General features: G+C 43.4%; 1 protein-coding gene and 1 pseudogene across 1 annotated transcript in view; both read right to left on the bottom strand.

The window, feature by feature from the left end:
* The window catches only part of LOC146172935 (potassium channel, subfamily K, member 13-like), a 233599-nt gene extending 207494 nt beyond the window's left edge, over window positions 1-26105 (bottom strand). The window contains exon 1 of the mRNA XM_084585612.1: window positions 25751-26105. Within this exon, the coding sequence (XP_084441738.1) occupies window positions 25751-26105 (355 nt within the window). The remainder of the gene's footprint in view (window positions 1-25750) is intronic.
* LOC146172936 (small ribosomal subunit protein eS24 pseudogene) lies at window positions 21595-21989 on the bottom strand (annotated as a pseudogene).
* Window positions 26106-27950: the final 1845 nt, after the last annotated feature.

Raw genomic sequence — 27950 nt, 5'->3', positions numbered from 1 at the left:
TTGATAGTGCACATTCGCCTCAGGGCAGTTATGCAGCGGTCACAGGGCCGGGTTGTTTGAAGAGGTATGGGAAAGGTTCTTGCCCTGCAGTAGATATCAAGTTAGAATGATGATGATGATGATGATGAATACGAACTATGCAGCGGAATGGCCAAAAGCCTGCATCGTCATCTGAGTGACTTTGGTCAGCGAATCTAGAAGTGACGCTTCTGTTTGAATGTAATATGCGAGTTCAGTGCGTGTCCACATTCCACCTTTCTGGATATGTGCTGCTACGGTTTCTATAATCGGACGAAACGAGCAAAGTTTGAGCATATGCTGAGAAACTGAATATATAGGACAAGTTATAGTACCACACAACACAAATCGTCACAATTGTTTGATGCTACAGCTAAGAAGACGAGTCTCTTCAGCAATTAGCACTTACATTGTATTGAAAGAGAAGGTTGACCATTCATGCCTATATTCAGCGATTCAGCCTTGCACGACTCCTCATACTAAAGCGGGCCGTTTTCATGCTCATCACCCTCTGGAAGATGGTGCCATAATGAACAATCGACTACAAGACCTGGCCGACTTTTTGCATACCTAGAATTTAATCAGTATAGAAATGAAGCATTACGTTCTTACGTGGCACGTCGTACAATAGCTGCTGACATCTTGGGCTTGTTTCTAGAATTATCCAGTCCAACACTGTGCATTAATGGGTAAATACATGGGAATGACCTCATTCCAACGTTTGCATGCATGAAATGGTCGCCACCTGCAATTCGTTTCGCGTGAGTTGCCCAGACCAGCACAGCATATGCGGAAACTTCTTGTGTGGACCTCAAGTGAGTGCTTCATATAGAGTTAGATAGTATGATTACACCCTCTCTCAGTGAGACCAAGCGTTATATATGTGCGCCTACGCAAGGGCCTGCCACCGACTTGCAATTCGAGAGGCAGTGAGCAGTTCGTCTGTATGCCAAAAGGATACACAAAAGAACAAAATCTACGTACATTCTCGTCCTTTGTCGTAGAGCTCTACAACAAATAATGTACTATTTCGAGATGTTTCGGAGACGATGCCGCAAATTGTTCTGTTCATCGCTGGATCCTCGTAAGCCGTTGCCGTATTTATTGCATGTTTTCAGAGCCCTGAGTTCGCGCCTACAAGAATGTCATACTTTCTTCTTCCTGCTTTTTCATTCATTCATTCATTCATTCATTCATTCATTCATTCATTCATTCATTCATTCATTCATTCATTCATTCATTCATTCATTGCACCCTTAAAGGCCTACATGGGGCATTACACAAAGGGAGGGGGGGGGTGGAAGCAGTTGAAATGCAATGTAAAAAGAATAACACAATGTTAACACAATAAAATATAGCACAATGCAATGCAAAAAAAAAAAAAAGGAATACAGTGTGAAATGTTATGATGCAGTTCTAACCAATATATAGTGGCTAATGAAAGAGCCAGAGCCTTGAGACGTTTCGACGGTGCTCAAACGGTAGAAGATTGAGTGTTGATTTAACCCTGGTGATACGGTAGTTTCTATCATAATTTGGGCTAATGAAAGTGCTGCGCGGTTCTGAAAAGCTTCTAGGCTGTTAAGTACGCTTGATGAGGGTTCCATATAGAAGATGCATATTCAAGTTCAGCACGGATGAACGTTTAATATGCTAATTTACGGGCAGAAAGAGTGGCCAAGTACAACGATGCTCTGATGAAGTCCCGTGATTTGGATACATTGGCTGCTAACTTTAAGGTGTGTTTGGACCAGGTTAAATTGCTGGAAATAGTAGCTCCGGCACGATTGGACATGTGTTAATATGTTTGAAAGCAATGAATAAGCGTAAGTATTGGAATGTTTGCGATATACTTGCATGTGTTAACATTTTGAGCAGTTTAGCTGCATAAGCCAAGTAGAGCTCCATCGTTCAATTATGTCGTAACCGTTCTGGAAAAATAATTGATCTCTGTTAGTAGCAGTGCGGCGATAAAGAATGCAGTAATCTACAAAGACACGAATAGTGAACGAAATACCTGAGGGAAGATAATTATTGAAGATATGCAAAATAAAAAAGCCAATGACCGACCCTGGCGGTACACCAGAGAGTACTTTAGTAGGACGCGGAACTGAAGTATAGGTAGCGGAAGATTTTTGAAAAATGGTTTCAGACTCAACTCCAGCAGCATCGCCCAGTTCAGTCTTGGTATTAATCATTCCGGCCACCCTCGCCGCCTTCCTCATTAATCTGTCCATCTCAAATTTTGAAGTTTGCGCCTTTTACCTTACTTAACGCACTCATTTGAAATGTTTAAAGCTATTCAAAATTTGTGGTGCAGAAAATTGCAGTTAAAAAAAGCACCGGGCTTGCGTGGCATTAAAAACATTTTGGCTCGCCAAACTCCGCGGCTTAAAGCAATGCTAACTGCTGCAGTACATGTATTGGGAACATCTATGGAAATATATTTTGAAATAAAATATACACATGATATCTCTCAGTGAACCCGCCAAAAGTAAAAATTTTTCATTTAGTGTATTATTCATCATTTTATTGCCCATGGCCCTCCGCCGTGGTTCAGAGACAATGATGTTATGCCAGCGTCGTGAGCACCGGGTCCAGATCCAAGGCGCCACGACCGCATATTTTGTTGGGCTGAGTTTATAAAAAAAATATTCCATGTGCGAAGAAATTGAATGTTTTGAAAACCTCGGAGCGGCCTTATGAAAATAGAGCTGAGTACAATATTGCATTTGTGGGGTCGATGGTGCGTAAAACCTTACGTGTTCGTTAACGTTAATTATCTGAAATACTGCTTGCAATGTTACCGGAGTATTTTTTTAATCATTTCAGACGTATTATCTCGTTAATAAAGATGTCCTGCCAGTACAAAGCCGCGCTGAGCATACGCCGACGGAGCGCCTGGCATTCAAGGCTATGCGGTGAAAAAGAAGTCGCAACTTTCTTTTTATAGGCTTCTTGCCTGTAAAACAAAAAGAAAACAAAACGGGTGCTTGCAGCCTGAGCACACTTAACCACCGTAGGAGCGCTGGAGCATAGACAGCCGACGGCAGTAAACGCTACACCAAGACCATGATGTTCCTTAAAACTGCTTTTCTTTCGCTGGGCGAGCGAGATGACAAAAAAAATATACTTATAACGTTCATTTCTAAGCTATTTTGAGGAGCTGCACCGGTGAGAAAGTGCAGCTATTTCATGGGCATATCTTTTTGGTTAATGATTCGGCTATTTCATGAATAGTTTAACATTCTGAAACGCCGCAAGGGGTAAATATCTGTGTTAAAAACATTTTCTTCGTAAATAAAGTAGAGAAACCGCCATCGCGTACGTTAACCAAATGGCAGAGAATCGCCGCAGGCAATCAACTGCCTGTTTGTAGTGCCTGAACTATTTCTCAAAAACGCCCTTTGTGCAGTGCTTGTTACGCATAAACGCAGAAGAAAAGCAACGGAATTTTTTGTTGTTTTTGGCAGCGATGCTGTTTGATTTGCAGCGCCATTTTAGAGCTTTCTTTGTACCTCAGAGGCGCTTTTTCTGAAAAGTCTATATCTTTATGAACGCCGGAAATTCCAACTCTTGCTTTGAAGCGGAAGAGAGAGAGAGAGAACTTGTATTCGTCCAACAGAGTGACTTTCCCGCTCTTCGGGGGTTAGACCCAGAAGGTGGGACAGTCGCCTTAGTTGCAGGCCGGTAGTTCTTGGACTCCGGCGGCATCTTCAGCCAGTCGAACAATTTCTCTTTGGGCTCTTGGGTCTGAGCTTCGCAGCAGGGTCTCCCAGGTGTCTTTAGTTACATTTTTAGCCCTGCCTAGTGACTTTGCACATTCCCATATTATGTGATCTAGAGATCCCCTTTCCTTACATAATGAACATAGGTCTGATCGTAATTCTGGTCATATATGGTTGACAAGAACTGGGTTCGGGTATGTATTTGTCTGTAGCTTTGTCCATGCTACTGCTTCCTTTTTACCTAACGTGGAGTCTGGTGCTTCAGAAGCTAATGTAGCCGCAGTGACGTGGTTGTCACCATCAAGATTTTGGCGGATATCTCAAATGCACCGCGAAGGAAGCCACGGAAGATAGAACAAAAACGAAATTGAAAATTGGTTTTTGAGGAAACGTCACGGCAGCTCAGTTGTTAAGATGCTCGGCTAGCCGGAATACCCGCGGGTTCAAACCCGACCGTGGCGACCGCGTTTCGATGGAGGAGACACAAAAGGCGTCAGTGTACTATGCGACGTTAGTGCACATTAAATGTCCTGAGGTTGCACGTGCGAAGAAGAAGAAGAAGAAGAAGAAGAAGAAGAAGAAGAAGAAGAAGAAGAAGAAGAAGAAGAAGAAGAAGAAGAAGAAGAAGAAGAAGAAGAAGAAGAAGAAGAAGAAGAAGAAGAAGAAGAAGAAGAAGAAGAAGAAGAAGAAGAAGAAGAAGAAGAAGAAGAAGAAGAAGAAGAAGAAGAAGAAGAAGAAGAAGAAGAAGAAGAAGAAGAAGAAGAAGAAGAAGAAGAAGAAGAAGAAGAAGAAGAAGAAGAAGAAGAAGAAGAAGAAGAAGAAGAAGCGGCGCCGCACATGCGAAGAACCTAGCGCTACCAGCCCCCCGCATCGCACCTGAGGTCACTTGCGAAGCCGATGACCTTGCCTATAAGAGGCCAGAAACTTTCGCTTTAAGAGAAGGAGAAAAAAATGGCAATAGTTTAAACATCGCTTATAGCTAATTATACGAGCGAAAGGTCTGTTAAGCTCTGTTTTGAGGTGAAGGTCTTCCTAAGCACGGGAGCTGTGCTCGATATTTGTGCGCCTGATCTGTGCGTCGCATCTGTGCGCTGATTTGTCACCTGTAATAGAGAGCGTGTGAGGAAGGGGATTAAGAATGAAAACAATTGATGGTGATATGTAATGAATAAAAGTTATAGACATCGGCAGAGTTAATGGCTAATGCTAATGACTAATAATGATGATTGCTAATGACTGAAAATGACTTGTAATGGCCAGTATGTAAAACTACGACCTCTAATGACCGCAACTGATTGTAAATGATTAAAAATGCTTAGCGAACAAATTTAATGACTACAATGACTAAGCATGGCACACAGCATAAAGAAAAGGCTAATGTTTCAAACGACGACTTGTAATGACCGCAACACATTGGAAATGAGTAAAAATGCTTAGCTATGAGTGTAATGGCTACCATGACTAGCCATGACTAGGGAGGACTCATCATGTCTACGAAACGACAAGTCTGTTATGGCGGTTGCTTTTCGATGGAGGCGAAAAGGAAACCACCCGTGTGCTGTGCGATGCCAGTGCACGTTAAATAACCCATGTGTTCAAAATTTCTGGAGCCCTCCACTACGGCGTCTGTTGTAGCCTGAGTTGCTTTGAGACTTAAACCTCACAAACCAAACCAAGTCATCTTATGATCCCTTGTTGCCATAACTTACTCTTTTGTATCCCTTTGCATTTCCCTATTAATATGTCACTTCTTTCAGCCAAGACGTCTGTGTGTACATTTGTGTTGCTGGTTTTGCATCTGTTCTGGTCTGTAATGATCATCATATCTGCTTTATGTTAGGCAACATTTCTCGGTTCTCAGATATTATCGGTAGCTGTCTGGATTCGGTCCTAAATTTAATCCACGCTGTCTTCGCACTAAACAGCGATGTCATCTGCTTAAAATGCGTGTGCAATGCCTTCAATATATTTCACTTTGGGTAAGGGTTTCTCGTGATCAGGTTGAAAAGCAGAGGGCAGATGACTTCCGAGATGTCATGGGATTGGGGTTGCACTTGATGTCGGCGATGTTGATAATGGCTTTTATCTGTAAAGAAAGTATATATGTAAAAAAATCTTCTCTGTTTGTGCTTGGTTTGCTCTATGGTTTTTCAGGTTAAAATAAAGCGTCTGGAATCAGGTTTCCGGCCCTCAAGTACCCTAATATTTGTGTTGTTCACACTTTCAAAACGTCTGGCTGATAATGACGTTAGCGATAAGGCTCTAAAATGTGTATTACTTTTTGTCTGGTCTGGTGTCAGACGAAGTTTTCCTGGTTGCCTAGATTATAAAATGATCGCGTGTTACTCTTGTATAATAATTATTATGAAACGTGTATTCAACGGCCAGAAGAAAGCCACCAGCACCAACGACTGCCAAGTCGTATTCTACCTTTTCTGACCGACTAAACTGCCCTTCCCAGCACAAAAAGTCGTCATTGTAACGTACGTCCACACGTCAGCAGAATCCCACCGTCACCCGCTGCGGGTTCTCCTCCCACTACCCCCTCAACCCCCTTCCTCGCATTCTTTCCTGTCATAGGCGCCCCAGAAATGATCACCGCGTGGAGGCGGACTCAGGGACGGAACTGATGAAACGTCTCAGGACGATGTTCATGCTGCTTCTTCCGGATACAATAAAGCAATGGAAGTCAACGAATGATTGATTAGACGACTTGAAGTTGAACGGCCATTGCTTGCACAACTGACAACGTTCAAAGAAGCCAAGGGCCAATAGGAGAATAAATAGAGCTTTTTTGCCACTTGGGGCGGCAGAAGAGAAAGAAATGAACAGAGTGTTGAGGAAGATAAACACAGGGCGTCCCAGAAATGTTGGTCTCGGAGCCAACAGTATATAACGCCTTCTCGTGTAGGAGACGCCATTTCCGGCATTTTCGAAAGCAACATTACTAAGCACTACATATTGTTTATGGCATCTGCCTTTTCGCGTCACATTACTCACTAGACATATGCCCGAAGTCTTAACATAGTGCAGCACTTGAAGAAAAAATTCGTGAGCGTGGCTGAAAACCCAATAGCTTGGACGATTTCTCAAAAGACTTGTCTGAACGCAATTTTTGTTTTTACATTTTGTTTAACATAACAATAACAATCAATATATCCGGAAAACTTCCCTCAGTAGAATTCATTTGTTTATTGTTATTTCCAAAAACGTGCCTCTTTGGTTCTTTGTGGCTTAGTGATTTATTGTGAGAGTAGAACAGAAATTTAAAGCAAACTTTTTACACGACTCAGAAGCTGAAACCATTTCTATCAACATGTTCATAAAAGTATCTCATAATATTCCACCATTCTTTTACAAATACCTTCAAAAGCACAGCCCGTTAGTATTCCATGGCAGTTTTATACACTCGCTGTGAGTACAGAAATAATACAAAGGTGTGTAGGAACGTTCAACAGGGCTGGGTCCCGTATTTGGCCTACCGGCTACCAAAAAGCAGCTCAGACCTGGCCTACCGGACAGCTCGTACGTAGGAAGTCCATCCCGCCGCTTCATAGTCTGGGCTCCGGCCCACTCGGGGCTAGGAGGGAACGATGCAACAGATGCCACCACCTGCGTGCTTTCTACCCGGGCAACCTGGTCTCCTTCCTCCTGAGAAGAATAATTCGCACCAGCCTAAACTTTCAGAGAAATCACTCAGCTGTACCAAACTAAACACAGGTTTTACCCCCACCCGTGTAAAGGGTTAACGAGAGCGGAGGAACGCGTGCTTCATTGCCTCCTTACGAACACCATGATGTGCCCGGCGTCACTTAAACACTTTGACCTCTTCCTCTCGGACCTCTTCCACATGGTGTGGGCGTGCCCCTCCAACCCTGCCTTTGCACCTAGCCGAACCCCACCCGGGCGGAGTGGTAGGCGACCTTACTCGCCTGCTCCGACCTGGAAGCCCAAAAGGCGTTGGTCAAACAAGCAATGGCGGCAGCGGAAGTCACTGGAGTCCCATACTGGGGACTTCACCTAGTGTTAGGGGAAGGGCACTAAGCCTGATCCCAGAGCAACCTCCATGTAACTCTCTCTTTTTAATAAACGTTTTCACCGCCACCCCGACCACCTACATATAATTACCATTAGTTTACAGGAATGGAAAGACGCTGTGTCTGTCAGACTTTCTCAAGCAAGTGTGCTTGGACGGTACACCATCGCTCCTGTCGCGTGGCGTTCCTTGGCACGCGTTCATGCGTAGGATTGCAGATGGTAGGAAAGCTAGTTAAGAACACATCTCGCGGAATCTCGCGAAATATGACAGGTCTCGCGCACAGATCTCGCGCGCAACTCTCACGCAGAGGATTTCGTTCCATGAGCCCAGAAAGACTTTCTCCTTTAAAAAATAGCATAAATTAGAAGTAAAATGAAGAAAAAGTATTCGCCTTTTGTCACTGGGTTCCCCTGTACCTGGCGGCTTGCCGGTACGCCTCGCTAACGAAGTATATTGGAAACATGGAGTATAAAATCAATGGGCTCTACACAAAGCACGTGAAACGAGTGCGCCATTAGGGCGACATGGACAAATCGATGAATGGGCCCAATGAGAGAGTGCATCGGAGTGCATCACTAGATACCCGTGCTTCCAGCTAGGTTGGGAGGTGGCGAGTTCAATTCCCATCGCTATAGGGTCCATCGATTTGAATCGACAGCACACAGCGGCAGGATTTGGCGAATTAACATTATCAATCTTGTTTTCAGTAAAATTCTGATCAGTCGCCTATAATTTATGTCGATGCCTAGATGAAAAGGAAAAATAACAGTAATTAGAATTTTTTTTTTTCGTGCAGCCTACTATTGAGTCAAAAGTGACGTTGCGACGGCTCATCAGCATTGGAGAGCCAAATGAATGCAAAGTTCATTTTTGGACTTGGCTAGTATTTTGAAAAAGCATTGAATTGGCTTCCAGAAGTAACGGTTACCAGCAAGAAAACTCGGGAAAAAAATGGCAGCATTCACCCAGAGTTTAAAAGCAAGTACTATCCTTAAAAAATTGAAAACCTGCACATTCAAGGAATTCGATTCCCAAATATTGAAGGCTTAATACGAACATTTTGTTTCAAATTACATGTGCCTTATAGAAGGGTATCTTACACACAGATAGAAGAAGTATTTATTTCAATGTTCTTGCATCTCGCATATGGTGTTAGGCGCTCCAATTAGCATATCGCTGAAGATACCCTGTCCGCGACTGACGTGCGACGATAATTATAAATAGGTATGACAAGAGGCATTCATTGTAGATTGGAATAACTTGAGTACTCCTACGAATTATATTGATGATAAATTTTTGAATATAGTGAAGATTTAATTACAAGGAAACGGTGCATACTGATCATAACTCGCGCTAGAATAACAACCTGAAATTTCAAGCAATGGTTACTCAACAAACATGAGTTCAATTCTTCTTTGAAATATTATTCTCAAGACAAATTTTGCATATTACACAATGTTTCTGCCAAACGCATAAACGGTAACCAAGAAAAGCAGAGCGTTCACTTTTATATTGAAGCTGGCTGTATATATCACCGCAACAACTCCTTCCTATAACGCGCGTACGAGCCACATATATTTGATTTATAAGCGAATGAGATAAGTGGATATATAGGCCTGAGCCATTTTTATCGAAATATGCCGTGTTTTTACACGCTATCAAATGAATCGTGGCATGCTTGTCACTCTTCTTCTTGCAGCCAGCCTGTACAAATCGCCTTGGCCGACTCAATTAGCAAAATATAATCGCAGAACCACGGCACGTGTCACGTACGGACTACATTTTAAGGAGCCCAGTGCATGTATACATGCCACGAGAGTGCGCGTATGTATCCCAAGTATAAAAAAGCAGGTCTAGTATGCCCGAACTTTATGGAAGGGAACGGGTGGAGCAGAGGTGTTGGAGACACGCGTTCTCATTTCATGCTGATGCCCACCAAAAGTTCCTCCGTATGGGCGTCGCTATCTCGAGGCGAGTTGGAGAGAATGAGCGAACCGTGACGATGTTACCGTGAAGTGCTACGTTCACGATCCCTAGCTCAAAGATGCAAGGAAGCGAGGAGTGAATAAATTGGGAAAGCAGGAATATTGCGAAGACAAAAAAAAAGACTAGGAACATCTGAAAAAAAAAAAAAATGAAATGTTAAAAGACTTAAAATGAGCGAAATAAGCGAATAAAAAATAAAGCAGGCAGAAAGTATGGAACGAACGAAAGGAATAAGGAAAGAAGGTAAGCTAGAAAAATAAAGGAGGAAGGCAGTAGGCAAAGGAAGCAATAACGGGAATAAGGAAGGGAATAAGGGAGATATGAAAGAACGGGGGATGAAAATTCAGGAAGAAAAGAAGTAGCGATGAGGAAAGAGGTCAAGAAAAAGCAAAGAAAGGTAATGGTTATCGAACGAATAAATGTCTTCGGAAGAATTCGCACTGTGAATAGGCGTTTTCGGTAAATACAATTTGTGCGGTCGGTTTCTAGAATACGGGGGTTGACAAGTAAAATACAGCTGGGAGCGCGTTTATAAATCAGCTACCTCTTTTTTTCTCCAAAACCTGGGCCAAACTGCACGCACTCTGGGGTACGCTGTTCTCTAAAATTTCAATCTCCAGTTAGACATGCGATGTCGCCATTACATCGGGGATAGGAGGGCACATGTCCCTATGCAGGCTGCCTTTCAACTTTCTACATTGTGTTGAAATACGGTGGTGGCGGTACTTTGTATTCCCTTACAAATAAGCGCAGATTCTCGGCTATGCGTTACGTAAGCTTTTTTTCTTCATGGATTGGCGGTGACAGATGGCTCACAGGTTTATATAAGAACAATTTAAAATTCAGATGTAGCGACGACCTAAGCAGCCCTTAGATATGAAGCGTCAAAAAAACGTGACCTCAACGACAGCTGGCGTCAACATAATTGAACATTGCGGTCGCAGTCTTTACGATGACCTCCAAAAATGCTTTCACAGGCATAACTATCAATTGTAAAAGATGACAAATTGGCTAAGGGACACTACGCAACTCTTTAGAAATCAAGGCTGGTCATCCGAAGTTCTATAAAACGGTACATTTAGTGTAAAGTGTAAAAACTGTAAACGTAGAAAGAGTTTTATGCATAGCCTCACCAATTATATAGGCCTGTATATTCTGGATCAAGTTCCATTAGAATATACTGTGGAAGTGCGGAATCGATTTCAAGAATTAGATCTAGAAGACAAAGAGCCCGAAGAGATGTGGACTGATGTTCGCGATATAATACAAGAAGTTGCTACTAAGGTAGTTCCAAAGCAAAAGAAGTGCAAGAAAGCAATCTGGTTATCTGAAGAGGCTTTGCAAATAGCTGAGGAAAGGAGGATGGCCAAAGTTATGGGGGAAAGAGAAAGATACAAGGTTCTCAATGCGGATTTTCAGAAAATAGCAAGGAAAGATAAGAATGCCTTCCTGAACATACAGTGCCAAGCAGTTGAGGACAACAGCCAATTAAGGAACACAAGAGCTCTCTATAAGACAATCAAAGATATCAAAGGGAGCTTCTGTGCTAAGCTGGGCGTGATAAAGGACAAACAAGGCAAGGACCTCACTGAAGCCGCAGAGGTAAAGAGGAGGTGGCAGGAATACAGAGAAGAACTGTACAAGAAGGACCCGAATGTGCAAACCCAACATAAGACGGTTGTGATCACTGATCTCGAGCCGGGCATCCTGAAGAGTGAAGTTGAATGGGCCTTAGCCAGCCTTGCTAAGAACAAAGCTAGCGGAATTGATGGCATTTCAGCTGAGTTGCTTCAAAACCTCAACCATGACGCTGTTAACATTCTGCATACATTATGTCAGAAGATTTGGACAACCCTGCAGTGGCCACAGGATTGGAGGAGGTCAGTTTACATCCCCATTCCAAAGAAAGGCAGTGCCAAAGATTGTTCCAACTACCGCACGATCGCGCTTATTTCGCATGCTAGCAAAGTGATGTTGAAAATCCTCCAAGGTAGGCTGCAGCAGTATGTGGATCGGGAGCTTCCGGACGTGCAAGCTGGGTTTCGCAAGGGCAGAGGAACTAGAGACCAAGTTGCCAACCTTCGCTGGATCATGGAAAAAGCAAGAGAGTTCCAGAAACCCATCTACTTCTGCTTTATTGATTATGCGAAAGCGTTTGACTGCGTAGATCACAGCAGATTGTGGCAAGCTCTCCACGAGATGGGAGTTCCAATTCACCTCATCTGTCTCCTCAGGAACCTGTATGAAGGGCAAGAGGCCACAGTCAGAACTGGGCATGTTCTTACTGATTGGTTTCCGATTGAGAAAGGAGTGAGGCAAGGCTGCATACTGTCGCCCTGCCTATTTAACCTATATGCAGAGGGCATCATGAGGAAAGCCGGTCTGGACGAGTCTTCAGCTGGAGTGAAGATTGGAAGATTGCTGGAAAATGTATCAACAACCTTAGATATGCGGATGATACCACTTTAATGGCAGAAAGTGAAGCGGAACTCAAGAGACTTCTGATGCGCGTACAAGAAGAGAGTGAGAAGTTTGGGCTTAAACTGAACATTAAAAAGACAAAGATCATGGCGTCTTGCCCTATCAAGTCCTGGAGCATCAAGGGACAAGTGGAAGCTGTGACAAATTTTCTTTTCTTGGGCTCCAAGATTACCTCGGAAGGAGACTGCAGCCATGAAATTAGGAGACGCCTGCTTCTGGGAAAGAGAGCAATGGTTAGCCTTGACCGCCTAGTAAAGAGCAGAGACATTAGTCTGCCAACCAAGATCCGTATAACTCGTGCTATGGTATTTCCAGTTGCGATGTATGGATGCGAGAGTTGGACTGTGAAAAAGGCTGACCGCCGAAGAATTGACGCGTTTGAATTGTGGTGCTGGCGAAGACTCTTGAGAGTTCCTTGGACTGCCAGAAGATCAAATCAGTCAATATTGTCGACCATAAACCCTGACTGCTCATTGGAAGGTCAAATTCTAACGTTAAAGCTCAGCTACTTTGGTCATCTGATGAGAAGAGAGGAGTCGCTGAAGAAAGATTTGATGTTGGGAAAGGCTGAGGGTCGCCGGAGAAGGGGTAGGCAGCGAACGCGATGGTTAGATGGCATCCTCGAGGCACTGCAGATGAAGTTATGTGATGTTAGGAAGATAGTGAAAGACCGGAAAGCGTGGCGTGACATCTTCAATAGGGTCACGAAGAGTCGGACACGACTGAACGACAGAACTGAACTGTTAACATATAAGCGAGCCGTTTTGTGTTCCTTTTTTTTTTGTTTGTGGCAACTTTGTGGATTTCCAATCATTCGGAATTTACCGTGTGCAAAGTATAAATCACGTCACGTGCACGTGCGCTGGCGTCCGCAAGTTGCACGCACATACGTGAATACTAACTGCATCTCTGGTCTCGAAATATCCACCCGACGTGTTTCACCACGAAGCTTTTAACCTCTACCATTGGAGGTCTCCTAACCGGAACTGACTACTTAATTCACATTCATTGCACGCTGACATTACCAGCCTTTCGCCGAAGCGTGAAGCTCAAATGAATGATCAGCCTGTTTATTATTCATGAAGGATCGCACCGCTGAAACACTTGGAATTTTCGAGCATGTGACCCAGAACCCAAAATTGAAAAGCGCTCAAACGAGCCAGCATTTCGTTGTTCCCCTTCGCCTTCAGTGTGTTATCATTAGTTACAGTAATTTTAAATCAGGTAGGTCAAAAATAATGAGTTTACTATTAAAATTCAAGATTAGGCGTTCGCTGGGTGACGCCGCGTGTCGCACTGCAAACGAGTAGGGTGAGACCACACCTATGTTTTGGAAGTATAAAAGTTTGGCGCATCACAAGCCGCCTCCTCTGCACTCCGGTTGCCTGCATTCTGCAAATTAAGTCCCTTACAATGCGTTCATTAACTTCGTTCAAGAGAGAATCTTTCTCTAATTTATGAACACGATTATAGAGCGCTACGGTTGCTTCTGAACATTAGATTTTCCCTTCCCATAGCTCTCTGACCTATGCAAAAGCCGGCATAATTGCACTTTAATTGGAAAATACAGCGAGATTTCGTCCTGAAATCCGGCCTTCTTTGCATTGAGAACTTTAGACAAAGGAAAGAACTGAAATAAAATATGTTTTCGGTTAGAATGAAGCCTGTATCAAAGATTCTGCAGTTTATCTCATGGCTTGCAACATGCATTCATTCGTCGTTATCTTTTTTTTTTTTTTCAGGGGGGGGGGGGGGTTGGGGGCGATTCCAGGGAAGCAAAAAACGCTTTGAAATCGTATCGCAACCAGTTTATAACTAAGTAAGCAGGTATTATCCGAAAAGCAAAGTAACGACGAAACGGATGGATACGAATTTCGCCTGGCCCTGACCCGTCTCCTTTCTAACGCTAACTGTTGACATACTCAGAACAGAAAATCAGCTTTACTATATCCGAATTTCAGGAAATATCATCCTCAAAAGCCTGACTACATCCACTGCAAGGATAAATCATTCGCCGTATAACCCCCTTCAATCATTTTTGGCGCAACATGCATAATACTCCCCACGAACTTCATGATATAATTCACCCACATAACCTTTTGAAGCCTGCCCCTTTTGCACTGGCCTCGTTTCGGAACTGAGCCCGTTACCTTTAACTATACCGTTAGTTATGGATTTATTGCATTCGCATCGCATGTCTTGCTCAAGACCATTCCCTCATTATTTAGGCAGGAATTTTATTAACTCACGTGTGTTTCCTGACCCTCTCCGCTCTCTCAAAGTTGCAGCCATCATTTGCTTTCCATAGCTCGCTGCGCAGTCTTCAGCTAAGGTTGAACGTAGGAGCATACAGTCATAATCCAGAAGAGGTTTTATTATTCACAACAGAGACATGACAAAGGCTGAATTTTCGGTATAAATATGAGAGAGGTATTTATACTGCAGTGGGCTAAGCTCGGTTGATGGTGATGATGATGATGACGACGTCGATGATGATGATCAATATGATGCTGAAATCAGTTCTGCTGACGAAAGTGTTTCCTGACAAACTGACACATATTGCGGTTATATTCAAAACTGACCTGTGAATGGTATTTCTTTGCGCCCCGCAAGCGTCACTTCTGTCCTCTTTTTCACTGTTTAAAATAAAGAAATGAAAAGTGAAAGTGAAGTGTCAACGAAAAATAATTCGGCACATCTGCTTTGTCTCCTTCCCTCACCATCACGCCACGCCCATCAGCGGTCCCGTCCCTGTTTTCCGAGTGCCAGCACTCCTTTCTGCTCTTATCCTTTCCCACGTTTCAGCCCCAATCTTACGCCCAACATTTCGCAGCTCATTCTGTTTATCTGTCTGCTGAATATTGAAGATCCAGCCAGAACCAACCATTATCGCTTTTCGCGCGGATTTCTCCGAACTTTTCCATATCCCTCTCTTCATGCTCGCGAAAAAGAAAGGAAACTCGCGACGTAAAAAAACGGCATTACTGCGGACAATAAGAACAATTCGACCAAAAAAAGCGAGCTTTACATCGGCGCTTGGGATTCCTGCGAGTGGCATCTTTCCTACTGCTTGCGAGGCATTTTAAAAAGTGCTCAAGCACAGCGGGCTGAACGACAACACATTCGAACTTCCACATGCCATGGCGATGAGGCACGCACTCTAAGAGAATCTCTCTCCGAAGAAGATCCACCGCTGATTTGTTTATTTTTGCCCTCATCTTGAAGAGCGATCTCGTCTTGATTTTTTTTCTTGTTGTTTCTGTTTGTCGTCCTTGTCAAGTCAAATCTCTTCGTAGGACGGATTGTCTTACCCGGAATCTAGGGAAGTGTCCCAAAGGAATGAAGCACGTTGTTTGCGTTTGCATATTGAAAGGTTCCTGTGATGCTCCTCGCCCGCCCCGCACGCACGTTCGACTGACTGAAAACAATTGCTCTGTCGTTTTTTTTTTTCTAATTATTCTTTCTCGCTTCTATCTTTCGCGTCTTCCTCTGTTCCTTGCGTGTTGCTTTCAACGCTCCATCCTTCTTAGTGTAATAATCAGTGTTTCGGTGTTTTCTTGAGGCTTTCGTAGTTTCGTTTTTGTCATGCAGTTATCCTTTTCCTCATTCTTACCTTTTTTTAAAGTCATCCTTTTTCCTTCTTTCGTGTGTTTGTCTCCTTTGTTGTCTCCCTTGTTCTCTCCTTGTGTTACCATTATTACTGGTTTCCTGCTATGATTGAACTCCTGTCTGTCATGCGTGTTTGACAGCTAGAGATGCTAAGGGCCAGTTGCATGGGCTTCGCGGCGTAGTAGTATAAAACGCAGCTGGAGGGTGGTATCCATGAGAGCCACTCAGATCACCTCGGGTTCATTCGAAGCCACTCGGAGAGTGTTTAGACTTTAATGGATGGGTATGGCGAGAGCTCAGGTAGGTGGCACACAGCAGATGCGACTGCTCCTCCAACACCACCTGAAGAGTCGCTCAGTAGCATTGGCGATGCCCTTCTGTGGGACAGGCTGGAGCGCAGTCTTAGTCGAAGAACGAGTGGTGTGGAAACAAAAACAAAAAAGAAAAAAGGATCGCTTTCTAGCTTTACTTAGACGTTTGTCTCCCTTGAACGATATACTTCCGTATCATGAGATGAAAAATATTGGTGCATTAAGTCCCGCCCTTGCCGGCATGGCGCAGCACCTTTTGATGACTCCCGTTGAATGTTCTACTCGTTCGCGTCCATTCACTTCACTCCTAGCCTAATGTTCATTTTCGCCTGTGTTATGCCGCAAATATCCCTTGCACACTGTCGTAAGATATCACAGTATGTGAAAAGCCACCCCACATAGTTGTAAACCCTTGTTTAACTGAGCCGTACGAGCGTGCCTGCATGGCCTTAGGCTTAACAGGTCTAAATCGGGAGCCAAGGGACTTGGAAGGCTCGATCCTGATCCCATCATTCACCTCAAAGCCAAAGCACGTGTTGGCAGTGCCCGCCTACTCGACCAATGTGATATGTTCTCGTGGCGTCACACTATCCAACGACCAATCAGCATCGGCGCCAAGCCATGACCACCACCTATCAGAGTCATAGCCATGAAAAGTCACAACGCCGACTCCAGATTTTCACTAGAGGTGGGGCCTTTAGCGCTTTCTTTCTTTCTTTCTTTCTTTCTTTCTTTCTTTCTTTCTTTCTTTCTTTCTTTCTTTCTTTCTTTCTTTCTTTCTTTCTTTCTTTCTTTCTTTCTTTCTTTCTTTCTTTCTTTCTTTCTTTCTTTCTTTCTTTCTTTCTTTCTTTCTTTCTTTCTTTCTTTGTTTTTGCTTGTTTGTTTTGTTTCTTTCCTTCTCCTTCTTTCCTTCTTTTCGCACTGCTGAAACATTCTGAACAGAAGTGGACTTAAATCACGCGCAGAGATGCAGTAGTTACAATTTCCCCCAAATAACCTTTCACGGTTTCAGGAGTAACATCATTGCTTCAAGCAATGAAATCCGGCTAAGTATTTCGTAGATGTGCTTGTATTACTGTGCGCGAGAACAAGCCTTTCTGGTCGCGATTTGATATTAAACAAGGACAATCCGGCAAAAAAACTGGTGACACATACCAACATCTCGGCTGCATAGCGACTGAAAATGAGTTCGTGCGACTGCATGGTTTCCAGCTTGAATCAAACTAAAAATACTAAAGCACGGTGCATCTGCTGCACAGTAACAAACTCTACCGAAGAAACTGTAGACGAGGCTGCAAATTGCGTTTTTACCCCGTTCTCACAAATATTTTCTCTTCCGCAACGTGGCTCAGTTGGCCTCCTGTACTGTATCGTTTACAGTTCTGAAATATGCCTTCCTCGGACTGCAAGTGCTTAGCTTACGTGAAAACCAGGCAATAGGAGTGAAAAAGAAAGTGTAGCACAAAGGGCTTGAGTCAGTGAAACTGGATGGTCTGTCTAGTACTGAGATCGGGAAGTTGCTGGCCTCGGTTTGTCCCTGCGGAAACGTTTGCATTAACTCTGGAGCTAGGTATCCGAATAAAAGGCCCATGTTGGCCCGAGTGGGCTTTCTCTCGAAAGTGCTATTTGTGTTCACCTGATTAGGCATGCCCAACAAGTCGAAAAGAATGTTAGCTAGGAGAGCCTGAGTGCGTAAGGCACTTGCCCGGAAATGTTGGAAAACTTCAGGGAATATGTTTGCTAACGTTTTTACGTATTTTAATACCAGCACGACACAGTCGATATATTCTAAGGTCCTCTCTTGGTAGGCTTGTAGTTTTATGCTTTTTATTATCAAAAACGCGCCCACTGCATTCATATGACAGTCTTAACCACACGTTTGGAGCGTTGGACAAACTTCGGAAGAAACACAAATATAAATTCACGCTTTCACCAAGACGCACAAACATGCGTGCGGGCCATGTGGCTGACTCAACGTGTAAACGTCCTGGGAGGTTGGCGGGCGAAAAAATAATAATATCAAAACATTGTTATTGTAAATGCTTTTAACTATAATATCAAAAATGATTGTATTTTGGATGAAAATGACAGGGTAAGTGGAATACATCTTTGCGAAAAGGAGTCCGGAAGTTTTGCTTTTGCCTCTTTCTATCCAGTCACCTTCTTTGCCTGCTTATTGCTCTTGTCTTGCTATTTGCCTCTTATTTTTGGCCCCTTTCTGTCTCATCTCCACCTTGGTGACTGAACGACTTTATATTCTGGATGCTGATACGAGTATCGTTCGTCTGATGCCAGTCTCAGCGGCCATATTTCGATGGTAATGAAACCAAAATACGCTCGTTTACGCTGTACAATGTCTACGCAAGTTTTTCCATTACGATGTTCCTCATCCCCCATATGTCGCTTCGGGACATTTGACTACACCCCTTATATTTACTTTATTCACTTTCCGTTCATAATACATCTGTGTTTCTTTAGTACCGTTTTCCCGATTCCTCTTTTCTGACTGCCTTGTGGCTCATACCGCTATGGAAATAGAACGATTCGGGAACGCCCGAGAATCCCCGGCGCCACGGGGGAAGGCACCGAGGGAATTCCAGTTCCTCAACACGTGATTTCTATGCCAGTCAGGAAGGGAATTAGCGATACGTCTGCTGATGGACAAATGACTTAAGAAGCTTATTCTGAGATAATAACCGTTGCTTGACGCGATAAAGGAAAACACTTGAAAAACCTTCGGGTTCGGATGGCGACAACATAGCGCATACTTACGATCCCGGTCCTTAATTTTCCCGCTTGCAATGTGGGTATACATAAAGCTCAGAGAATAATGGCCTTCGTCAGCGTCTTTATTTGTTTGTGTTTGATAGTACTGACGACATTAAATCCAGGTCTGAAGACTCAGAATTTTCATTATGAAGAATGGGTTAGAGTAAAAGAGCGGTTTGCATCGCACATTTGTGAATTTCAAGTACGAAGACATGCAGAACACATTATATGTGCATTTTACGGTGCCTTAAAAACTAATACTCGCTATGATACCGATACAATATTAATTAAAGCTTACAAACGTTAACTCTAGCCCCTGCTCAAATCATACTGAGAAGGAAGCGTAAGAAAAAAGACGCGAACTCATAATCTTCGTATACCAGTGGCATCCTGACACGGAGATTAGATAAGGGTAGAAATATGAGAGGCGACGAATATGAATAAAAATTATATGAAACAATAAAGCTCCGCCTTCAAGGGTATGACGCGATAGCGTAGGCTACCAGCCCCAATATAAAGTCATATGAACATGCTTGCGTGGCCTAGGGATAACGTAAAGGCAAGGTTCCTTCCTGGTAGGCTGATTCTGATATCACCCTCCCATATGAAATGAGAGACACGAGTTGGCAGCTCCTGTCATCTGCCAGCCATCACCTGTCAGCGCCATGCTCGCGATGTTTTGCTCACAACGTTAACGTCGGGGTTTTGATCAACCTTTGATGAGCCTTTGATTATATCGTGTTAAAGCAAAAGATTAAGAAAGGTAAAAAAAGATTGCACGGAGGACAAAAGCAGCCAAGGAAAGAATAAAAGGAAACAATCTACTGAGGACATAGTGATGAGCGTTTAATTGTCCGAATTATGGGTTGGTAAATGCGAGCGCCTTTATTATCGAACATTATTGATGCCACTCTCGTCTGAGGGCACTAGTGTGGAAGCAAAATATTAGAAGTGCTGTAGGAATTGTGCTTAGTCAGAAATCGACTCGACAAGTATCGAATGTTTATTCCCACTTCTTTGGTAGTTTTGTCATAAATAAGTGAGGCCAACGGCATCATAGAGAAATTTCTCTTGTGGGTGCAAAGCATTGGGTCTTTTGTTCAAGTCACGAGCTGGGCTATTTCTAAGTGCAACATAAAAGATAATGCAACAGTTGCAAAACAAGCTGCCTGAAACGACAGGTCTTCCACAAGAATACAGGACAATATAGTCGAATCGCTACCTTATGATTGTAAAATAGAGTTTAGTAGATGTGAGTGAGTCTGAGTGAGGTATTCAACGATATATAATGTGATGGACAATAAGCAGCAGCATTTTGTTGCATAATTTTATTGCTTGAATTGAAAAGGTTTGTTTATACTAGTTATAGCGTGCAGAAAGCTAGTCCGGTAGTTTTAGCACGCAGGAAATTTAATTTACGTGGCATTATGGAATATGAAAGTTCAAGACGGCATTCTTAACACTACAGAGTGGGCAAGATCCTAAAAGCTATAGTTTAAATGTGTCCTTCAAGGCAGTTTGAACTTTTTGAGGGTACCATTTAATGACTCTAGTGAGTTGGTACTGTGATGCAGTGAAAAAACATGGTAGTGATATGCAAGACAGCAAGACTGGATGCGGTAGCTGTGGTGAATATATGCGCAGTTGTACTATATTTAATAAAACAAATATTTCAGCTTTGAGATTTCTAAGGTAGGTTAGGCGTCGGAAATACCAGTTGTTTTAGCAAATTTTAATCAAGCTTTTACACAACACTGCTATAGCCCCAGTGAAATCATTTGAAAGCTGTTGAGAGTCGTCTGACCTAGTTAATTGTTTTGTAAGAACTAATTAGGTTGCTTGTTAATTATTAGCTTGGTTAACAAAGTGTCAATACAAAAGTAGATCGCCATAAAAATGACTAGCTGCGATGTTTGTATTTACATTTTGTATTTTGGTACAATTTACATGGTTTTATTTACTGACCTTCAGACACAGCGGTCGCTTGACCAGATTCTCGCTAATGTCTCTCGCCCATTGCGTGTACAAAGCATCATCTGTTTATGGTACTCTGTAGAAAAATGTCGTTTGTTTTCTAAAACGCGTTCTAAAACGCGTTTTAGAGGCGATGTCTCCACAAAGTTGAAGGTTTTGAAATTGATAGCCTTAAGGTTCCTGTTTTGCGGTAAAGGCGGCGTCTTGCGAACGAAAAAAAAAAAAAATACTGCAGACTAGGACCTCTTACTAACAACAGGCCAGGATTGATTTTACTGGCAAATACCACGTTTTTTTTTTTTTTTTTTTTTGCTAAAATTGGTTATATTTAACCGGAGCGTCGATATGAGCTATTTAAATTCGCATATGTGAAACATGAGGAGTGCAGATTATCCTTGCTTCACAGCGCTCGGATTAACGGTTTGGTAGCGGTCGAATTGGAACTATATGATGCGAAAGATAACGATTGTAATACAGGATACTTATTTCCTGAAATGGCAAAACAAGTTTTATTGGTTAAACAAGAGACTGGGAAGCCATGCGCAACTAAGTTCAGACACAGAACATAGCGACAATGCGATTTGGCGAGCGAGTTGGATTCGACAGAATGCAGAGTGATTCGTGCAAAGCGATAAATGCGCATACGTCACAGTTACCTCCACATTTATTGATTATGACCCAAATGTACACGTAGCGGCGCAACCATCCTTGGCATTCAAGGTTACTTCTTCCCACTGGCTGCCCCAACCTTGGCCTTCTTGGTTCCTCGAACCTTCTTCATTCGGTTCTTCCTCTCCTTTCGCTGCTTGCGACCTGTCCTGCCTTTCTCTCAAAAACCATTTCTGCACAGCCTGTACTTGGGCTCGAACTTTCTGGCATAGTTCAGGGTGTCATAGATGAGGGCAAAACCAGAAGTCTTGCCACCTCCAAACTGGGTGCGGAAGCCGAACCAGAACACCACGTCTGGTGTGGTGTTGTACATGGTGCTCAGCTTCTCCAGCACCTCTGTTTTGGAAACAGTGCCACGGTTGGGATGGATGATGTCCACCACCATCTGTTTCCTGCACAGCAGACGGATGGATGAGGAAGACCGCCTTGTACCTTTCCACATAGGTAACGCTTTTTTGCCGCCGACCTGTCGAATGTACCCGGCACTTGATGTGACAGCGCGAGCTTTTTGTTCGCAACTGTTCACAAAAGGGTGGAATCCTGGATTAGGTGTTCATATATTTGCGAGTAACCGATGGGAAGGTCTCGACTATACAACCAGAAAAGAAAGACGAATAATTAGAAAGGTTAGGAAGTATAGCCACATAAGACCGCTTGGGTATTTTGATCTTAGACGCAAGAACACATCTAATTCTTATCAAGACGGTGCTGTAAACGTTGGTTGTTTAGCGAAGCATTAGCTAGGAGAAGAATTTTGTCAAAACATTATGTAACGTCAACTACGGAATAGTTGATTCTGAAATTAATTATGAGAACAATTATGGGAATTATTATGGGAAGAATTATGGAGAATAATGGGGAATTATTAGAATTATTACGGAAGCAGTTATGGAGAATTATGGGAGTGGAAGGCGCAGGAAGGTAGTTTTGTCTTTTGTAGACACGTTACTCAGTATTGATCAGAATTAATTTTGCACTACTGCCAGCACGGCTCGTCTACAGTCACATACGCTGCCTAAACATTTGTTTATCAGTTTTTTTTTTTAGATCACTTCAAAATCAGAAGCCGAGAATCTCTTCTCGATTTCAGGAGTTTTGGTTTTCGTTGTGCTGAAAGCAGTCGTTAGTATTGTGTGGGAATAACGTAAACTAGAAGGTTATAGAGTATGCTTGGTGTTATTGTTGGTGTTGTACTACGAAAAGCGGCTTGTAACTGTAACTTGTGATTGGCTTAACCCTGTCCAAGAGACGCGCTCTTTTCCACTCGATCAATCTGACAGATAATTTCCAGCGTGCCTCGTAGACCGGAAAGTCATTTGTATTTGTAATAAAACAAAAGGATATACTTAAGTTCCAAACGAAAGATTGTATAGGCAGTGCGAAGGGCAAGTCTACAATAATGACTTATCGTCCTTCTGGGGTTCGGTTTAGATACTTACCGAGAAAGGGACGATTAGGATCGAGAAAAGCAACGCAATCGAGAAAAGGGGAGGGGGAAACAGGATGAGCGGTATGTCCGCCGACCCAGAAAACCTCGACCACAGATCAAATAGTTCCGGCAGAGGATGCAATCATTCTCGGAAGTCGAGGAATTACGAAGTCATTTGGCAGTGTTTGGCCAATCAATGAACGAGAAAGTTTCAAGCTCCGGAATCCCTGGCCAGAAAGATTGTCTTGACTTGAGTTGGCTTACACTAGGCTTTATCGGCTTGATTTTGCCCATACTTTTTTTTTTTTTTTGGCGTCATGTTTCTAAAGCCAGTGTGACTGTGGCCTGGAGCTGTCCGAGATAAGGGAAACGGAGTAACTCGCCAGTCGGTTGAGTTGCGTTCACTCGGCTTCAGGAACCGGAGTTGTTAGCCTTTGTGATTCGGTCAGCAAGACCGAGTTAACGTGTTCTCGCGGGAGTTTAGGTAAGGAAATCGAAATCGATGATCAGCCAATGCTGTGCCTGCAGATTCAATTCAAGTGTTGCTGGGCGCCCACCACGTTTCTTCATGAATGATGCGCAGCAGAAACTGCGCGCTAAAATCATCATGGCAAAGAATGCATGACTGCCTGATTTAATTGAGGGATCAGTAATGGTCTATAGGTTTTTTTTTTTTAGAACCAATGTTACAAAAAAAAAAAAAAAAGAAACAGTATAGTTGCCTCCTGAAAAAACAAATGAATTGAAAGGCTAGTTTCATATCCCTTCAAAGCTAAAACAACACACGCAAATAAGCTTAAGGCGATGTTTTTGCCTTACCTTAATGTTATATAAGAGATGATAATGTAATCAGAGCATACAAGCTAAAAACACATTGTTAAAACCAAACAATTGTATGTTGCCGACTGCCGTAGGAGTGTCATTCTATCCATATCAGGAATTGCAACGTGCACTTTACCGCTCCGGTCAGCAAGGGGACGTAAAAGATGCAATTTCTGAAATTCACGGCACGTTTCACTGTCGGGACAATTTATTCGGTATTTTCTTATACCGAAACAGCGAGCACTGTTATTGTATGTGACTTAATTCTGTTGTTCACGGGACTGCGCCTCGATTTTAGGTTAGCAGGAAGGAACGCAAAGGCCTGCAAATAACCTAACAATTGTAAAGAAGTTCTAAAAGAGCCCGACAGTGTGATGAACATCATGACGAATCAAACAGGACGTTGACCCAGACTGTTTAGGTGAAACTCCAAAATATATTCCCCGTTTGGAGCTTTCCGCGATATGCTTTGAGCAGAGACTTAAGAACCATAGCATTAGCCGTGAGGTGAAGTCAGCGCTTATTCCACATTATGTCATTTCCTTCTACAATTTTCCTCTCCGAGATAGGTATGTCCCTTCAAACTCCCTCGCCTGTTAGGAGTTATTCAAGGTACTTCGATGTTCAGAGGCATGCTCGCACCTATGAAAGGGCTATTTTGTAGAAGTGTGCGAATACTCGAAATTTTCGGAAATTGGATGGGAATTCCTCTTATTGGATTCCTTCCCCATAATGCATAATGAAAGCTATTCGAAGATAATAAATCAAGGTCTCTATCATGAGCCCTGTTTTCGAACAAGATTTTTTAATCTAATCAAATTTTGAATCGGGCGTATCGTAGTTTTCTTCGACGGCTTCTCTGAAAACAGGATTACTCGAAACTTCCGATCGCTCTGCCGAGATTGGTCCGCGTGTTCAAAGCCACGACACAGTTCATTCTTGTAGATTCTTGCGGCGTGGCGGTGTTCATTATCCTCGCACATATACGGCTTTCAATGCTGGGCGACGCGGCAGCGACGGTAGAACCGGCCTTCGCGTCTAATATCGGAGGCCATAGCTCATAACTCCCTCACCTCTCATGAACAACCTAGTGGTGTTAGCTTGTTCGCAGTGGTCGTAAGACGAAAATTGTATTTCTTCGATCAGGATGGAATAAGTATGCTAACTCCGCTCTGAATGCCTCATAAGGGAGAGCACTATTGCGTCTTTTGACAGCTACACATTTACCTCCAGGAGTTACAGCCCCTCCGCTAGCTGTCCGCGGTGCCGCATAAATATTTTCTCTGTAGGAACATTTACGCAAGTAGCGAGTAAGCGTGCAAACCTCCGAATCTCATTCAACTTGATCTTTTCAATATTCGATTTGTGTTTGATTCGGTACAAAAGCAAAATGATTCGTGTTCGATTCGTTTTCGGAAAATTACTGTTAGCACATCCCTACTATATATGTTATACCTTGAGCTAACGCGCATCATTATTTCATACCAAGCACCCTCCTATTTTGTAAAGGATTCGCTCCCCATTTTTTGACTCCCAGTGCATACTCAAAGCGTAGAGGACAACGATCACTGAACGTATTGAGCTTGTCTCGGTAGGATGATACAATTAAACTGAAGGTGCTCCGTAAATGTTGCTGATTTTAAACAGGAGCTATATTTTGTTTCTAGTTGTTTCGCCACTTTCAAGAGCGAGCCCACTTGGGGGAGTTTAAAGTTGAAGTGTTGATGGTTGGCTATTTGTGGTGCTTTTCAGTAAAATCTGCAATCGTAGTCTCGACGACTGAAGTCTGTAAGCGCACACAAATACATTCGATCAACGCTCATCAAAGTGTAGCAACATATTCACGTGACACCAAAGGTGACATTTGGACAGGTACATGTACAGGCGAAAGAGAAGTAGTTTGAAACAGACTCACCTATGGTAGACACCACCGTGCCGACAAAGTAGAAAGCTCCAACAAAGTCCCAGCGGTGCCTCTTGCCCGGGAGCATATTCCGGGACGACGCGTTGCCGTGCTCGTCCAGCAGTAGCCGAACGTCGGCGGGATCCACTGTTCCATTGTATTTGAGCCAGAAGTCACGCAACACCTGATCGTAGCGTTCGCGGGCTTCCATCTCAACTGGCCCTTCGATTGCGCGGAAGAGCAGGGCACCGACAATCATGTAGATGAGTATCACCACTCCCAAAAGAAAGAAGCGGGCGTTCTCCTCACGAAGTCGCAGAATGCGTCGACAGCAGCCGCCCCGGCGGCTATGGAGCGGTCGCTTCATGCAGCGCTGCAACACTTTACTGCTGCTTCTCGCCGGTCTTCTGCCGTTCCCAGTATGGACGGCGTTTTCGGGCTGGGGTCCCAAGGTAATATGGCCGCTGTACACCAAGCAGTCGTTTCCATGTCGAAGGGGCGATAATCCTTCGGGACGAGATCACTGATCATCTGAACGGCAGGTCTGACCTACGATGCTTCACTTCTGACCAGACGTTTTCACTTAAGTCACTGCGAAGATGGTGGCGGGAAATGAGCAGGAACCATCTGCTACGTGCAAAAGCCCATCTACCGCTGATTCCAGTTCGAAGGCTTAACTTCTATTGTCTACGGTCAGAGAAGAGACCGCGCGAGGAGCCCGAAGTTCTCAGTTTCGAAATGTTTGGTAGGTCTGGACCACCACATTGCAAAACCTTCGGGTTCATGCCTCACGGAACTCTAGACGAGCTTAGAGTTCGGCAGTATACTGGTGACACTTCGACTCCTCTATACGCAAAAATATATGTATTTTGAACCAGCCGCCTCTTGCAGGGTAAACAATGAGTGAGATACTGATGAGCCTCCTCACAATTTCCGGTTCAATGCGTTTTAAACGACATCGTCTTTTGAACCCAGGGTCATAAATTTTCTCTCAATTTTTCTTAGGTGCACATGTGACGACCTTTGTTCAGCTTGGACGGCTTCAAACCCCGATCATGCACGGGGGAAACATAACTGCGCTGAGGATGATTGCCGGACGTGTGCGTGTCTTAGAGATGCGAGAGCTTAATTAAATTGCTCCTACGCACTTTCATTCAAACCAAATCTAAAGGCGCAGGTTCAGCAAATTCCAACCTCAGCCTTTAAAACGCTCGCATTATCCGTCAATGGCAATTTTAGGACGCATGCCCTGACCTTGAGCTATACATAGATGCGGCTTGAAGCTAGTTGTACACTTATAAGTGTGCATGCAGACTTCCGCATGCAATTCGGAATGCGACGCTACCATTTTTCACAAGTAGAGTCCTTCTTGACATGGTGTATATTGTTATGATGTAACTTAACACAACTTAGTCGTTTTCTATGCTTTACTGTACACGAACGCAGCCGCACAAGTGGTAGCTGTCGTTATGGGTAGAAAAACTTATCACGAAATTTCGAATGTTCTGTACAACTCCTCTCATTGTGTGTTTGGGGGCGAGTTTGGCGATTTCTTTAAGAACAACGCGCAAAAAAACGTTCCATGTAGACGGAATTTCACTTTGATGGAAACGTGACAACAGCGCCAAATTTCTTGTTACCTGAGTTCGCAATTAATGAAGCAAAGTTTCATTCCTTGTATTACCCGTGCCAGCACTTACTGACGTTGCTAGGCTTCTTCTAGGACAGCCGACACTATTTTTTTTCTGCCCGTGAACTAGTCATTAAGCAAAAATGTATTCGCATCCCTTCGTATATTAAGACACTAACGTCGTGATGCCATTTCAGAGAACAGTTTCGGGGAAGTGTGCCACTGTGGACTATGCGCTTGTGCTACTCAATACTGTTGCTATTTACGTAATGTTATGCAGTCTAACGTGCTTTTTCTTTAGAGGGCTGTATTTCATTGACCCGTCAAGGATTATGAGCATAATATTTTCATTCCCCTAAATGCGCGTCTTGAAATAGGGATACAGTCGCATGGCGTCTGATATTTTCCTATTTTATTTATAACATGAAACCGCCGATCATTTTGCGACATATGCTGCCGGGTTATTTTTAACATCACGAGATGTCTCAAATCTCCAATATAAGTTCACGACAAGTTTCTATATTGAACTGTGGCATTTTCTTTTCTCTTTACTACCTATACCCAAGCACACTTGCATATCAC

This window comes from Amblyomma maculatum, chromosome 11 (genome assembly GCF_055883805.1).
Source record: "Amblyomma maculatum isolate TAMU_Amacu chromosome 11, ASM5588380v1, whole genome shotgun sequence".
Lineage (NCBI taxonomy): Eukaryota > Metazoa > Arthropoda > Arachnida > Ixodida > Ixodidae > Amblyomma > Amblyomma maculatum.
This window is presented reverse-complemented; position numbering and strand designations above follow the sequence as displayed.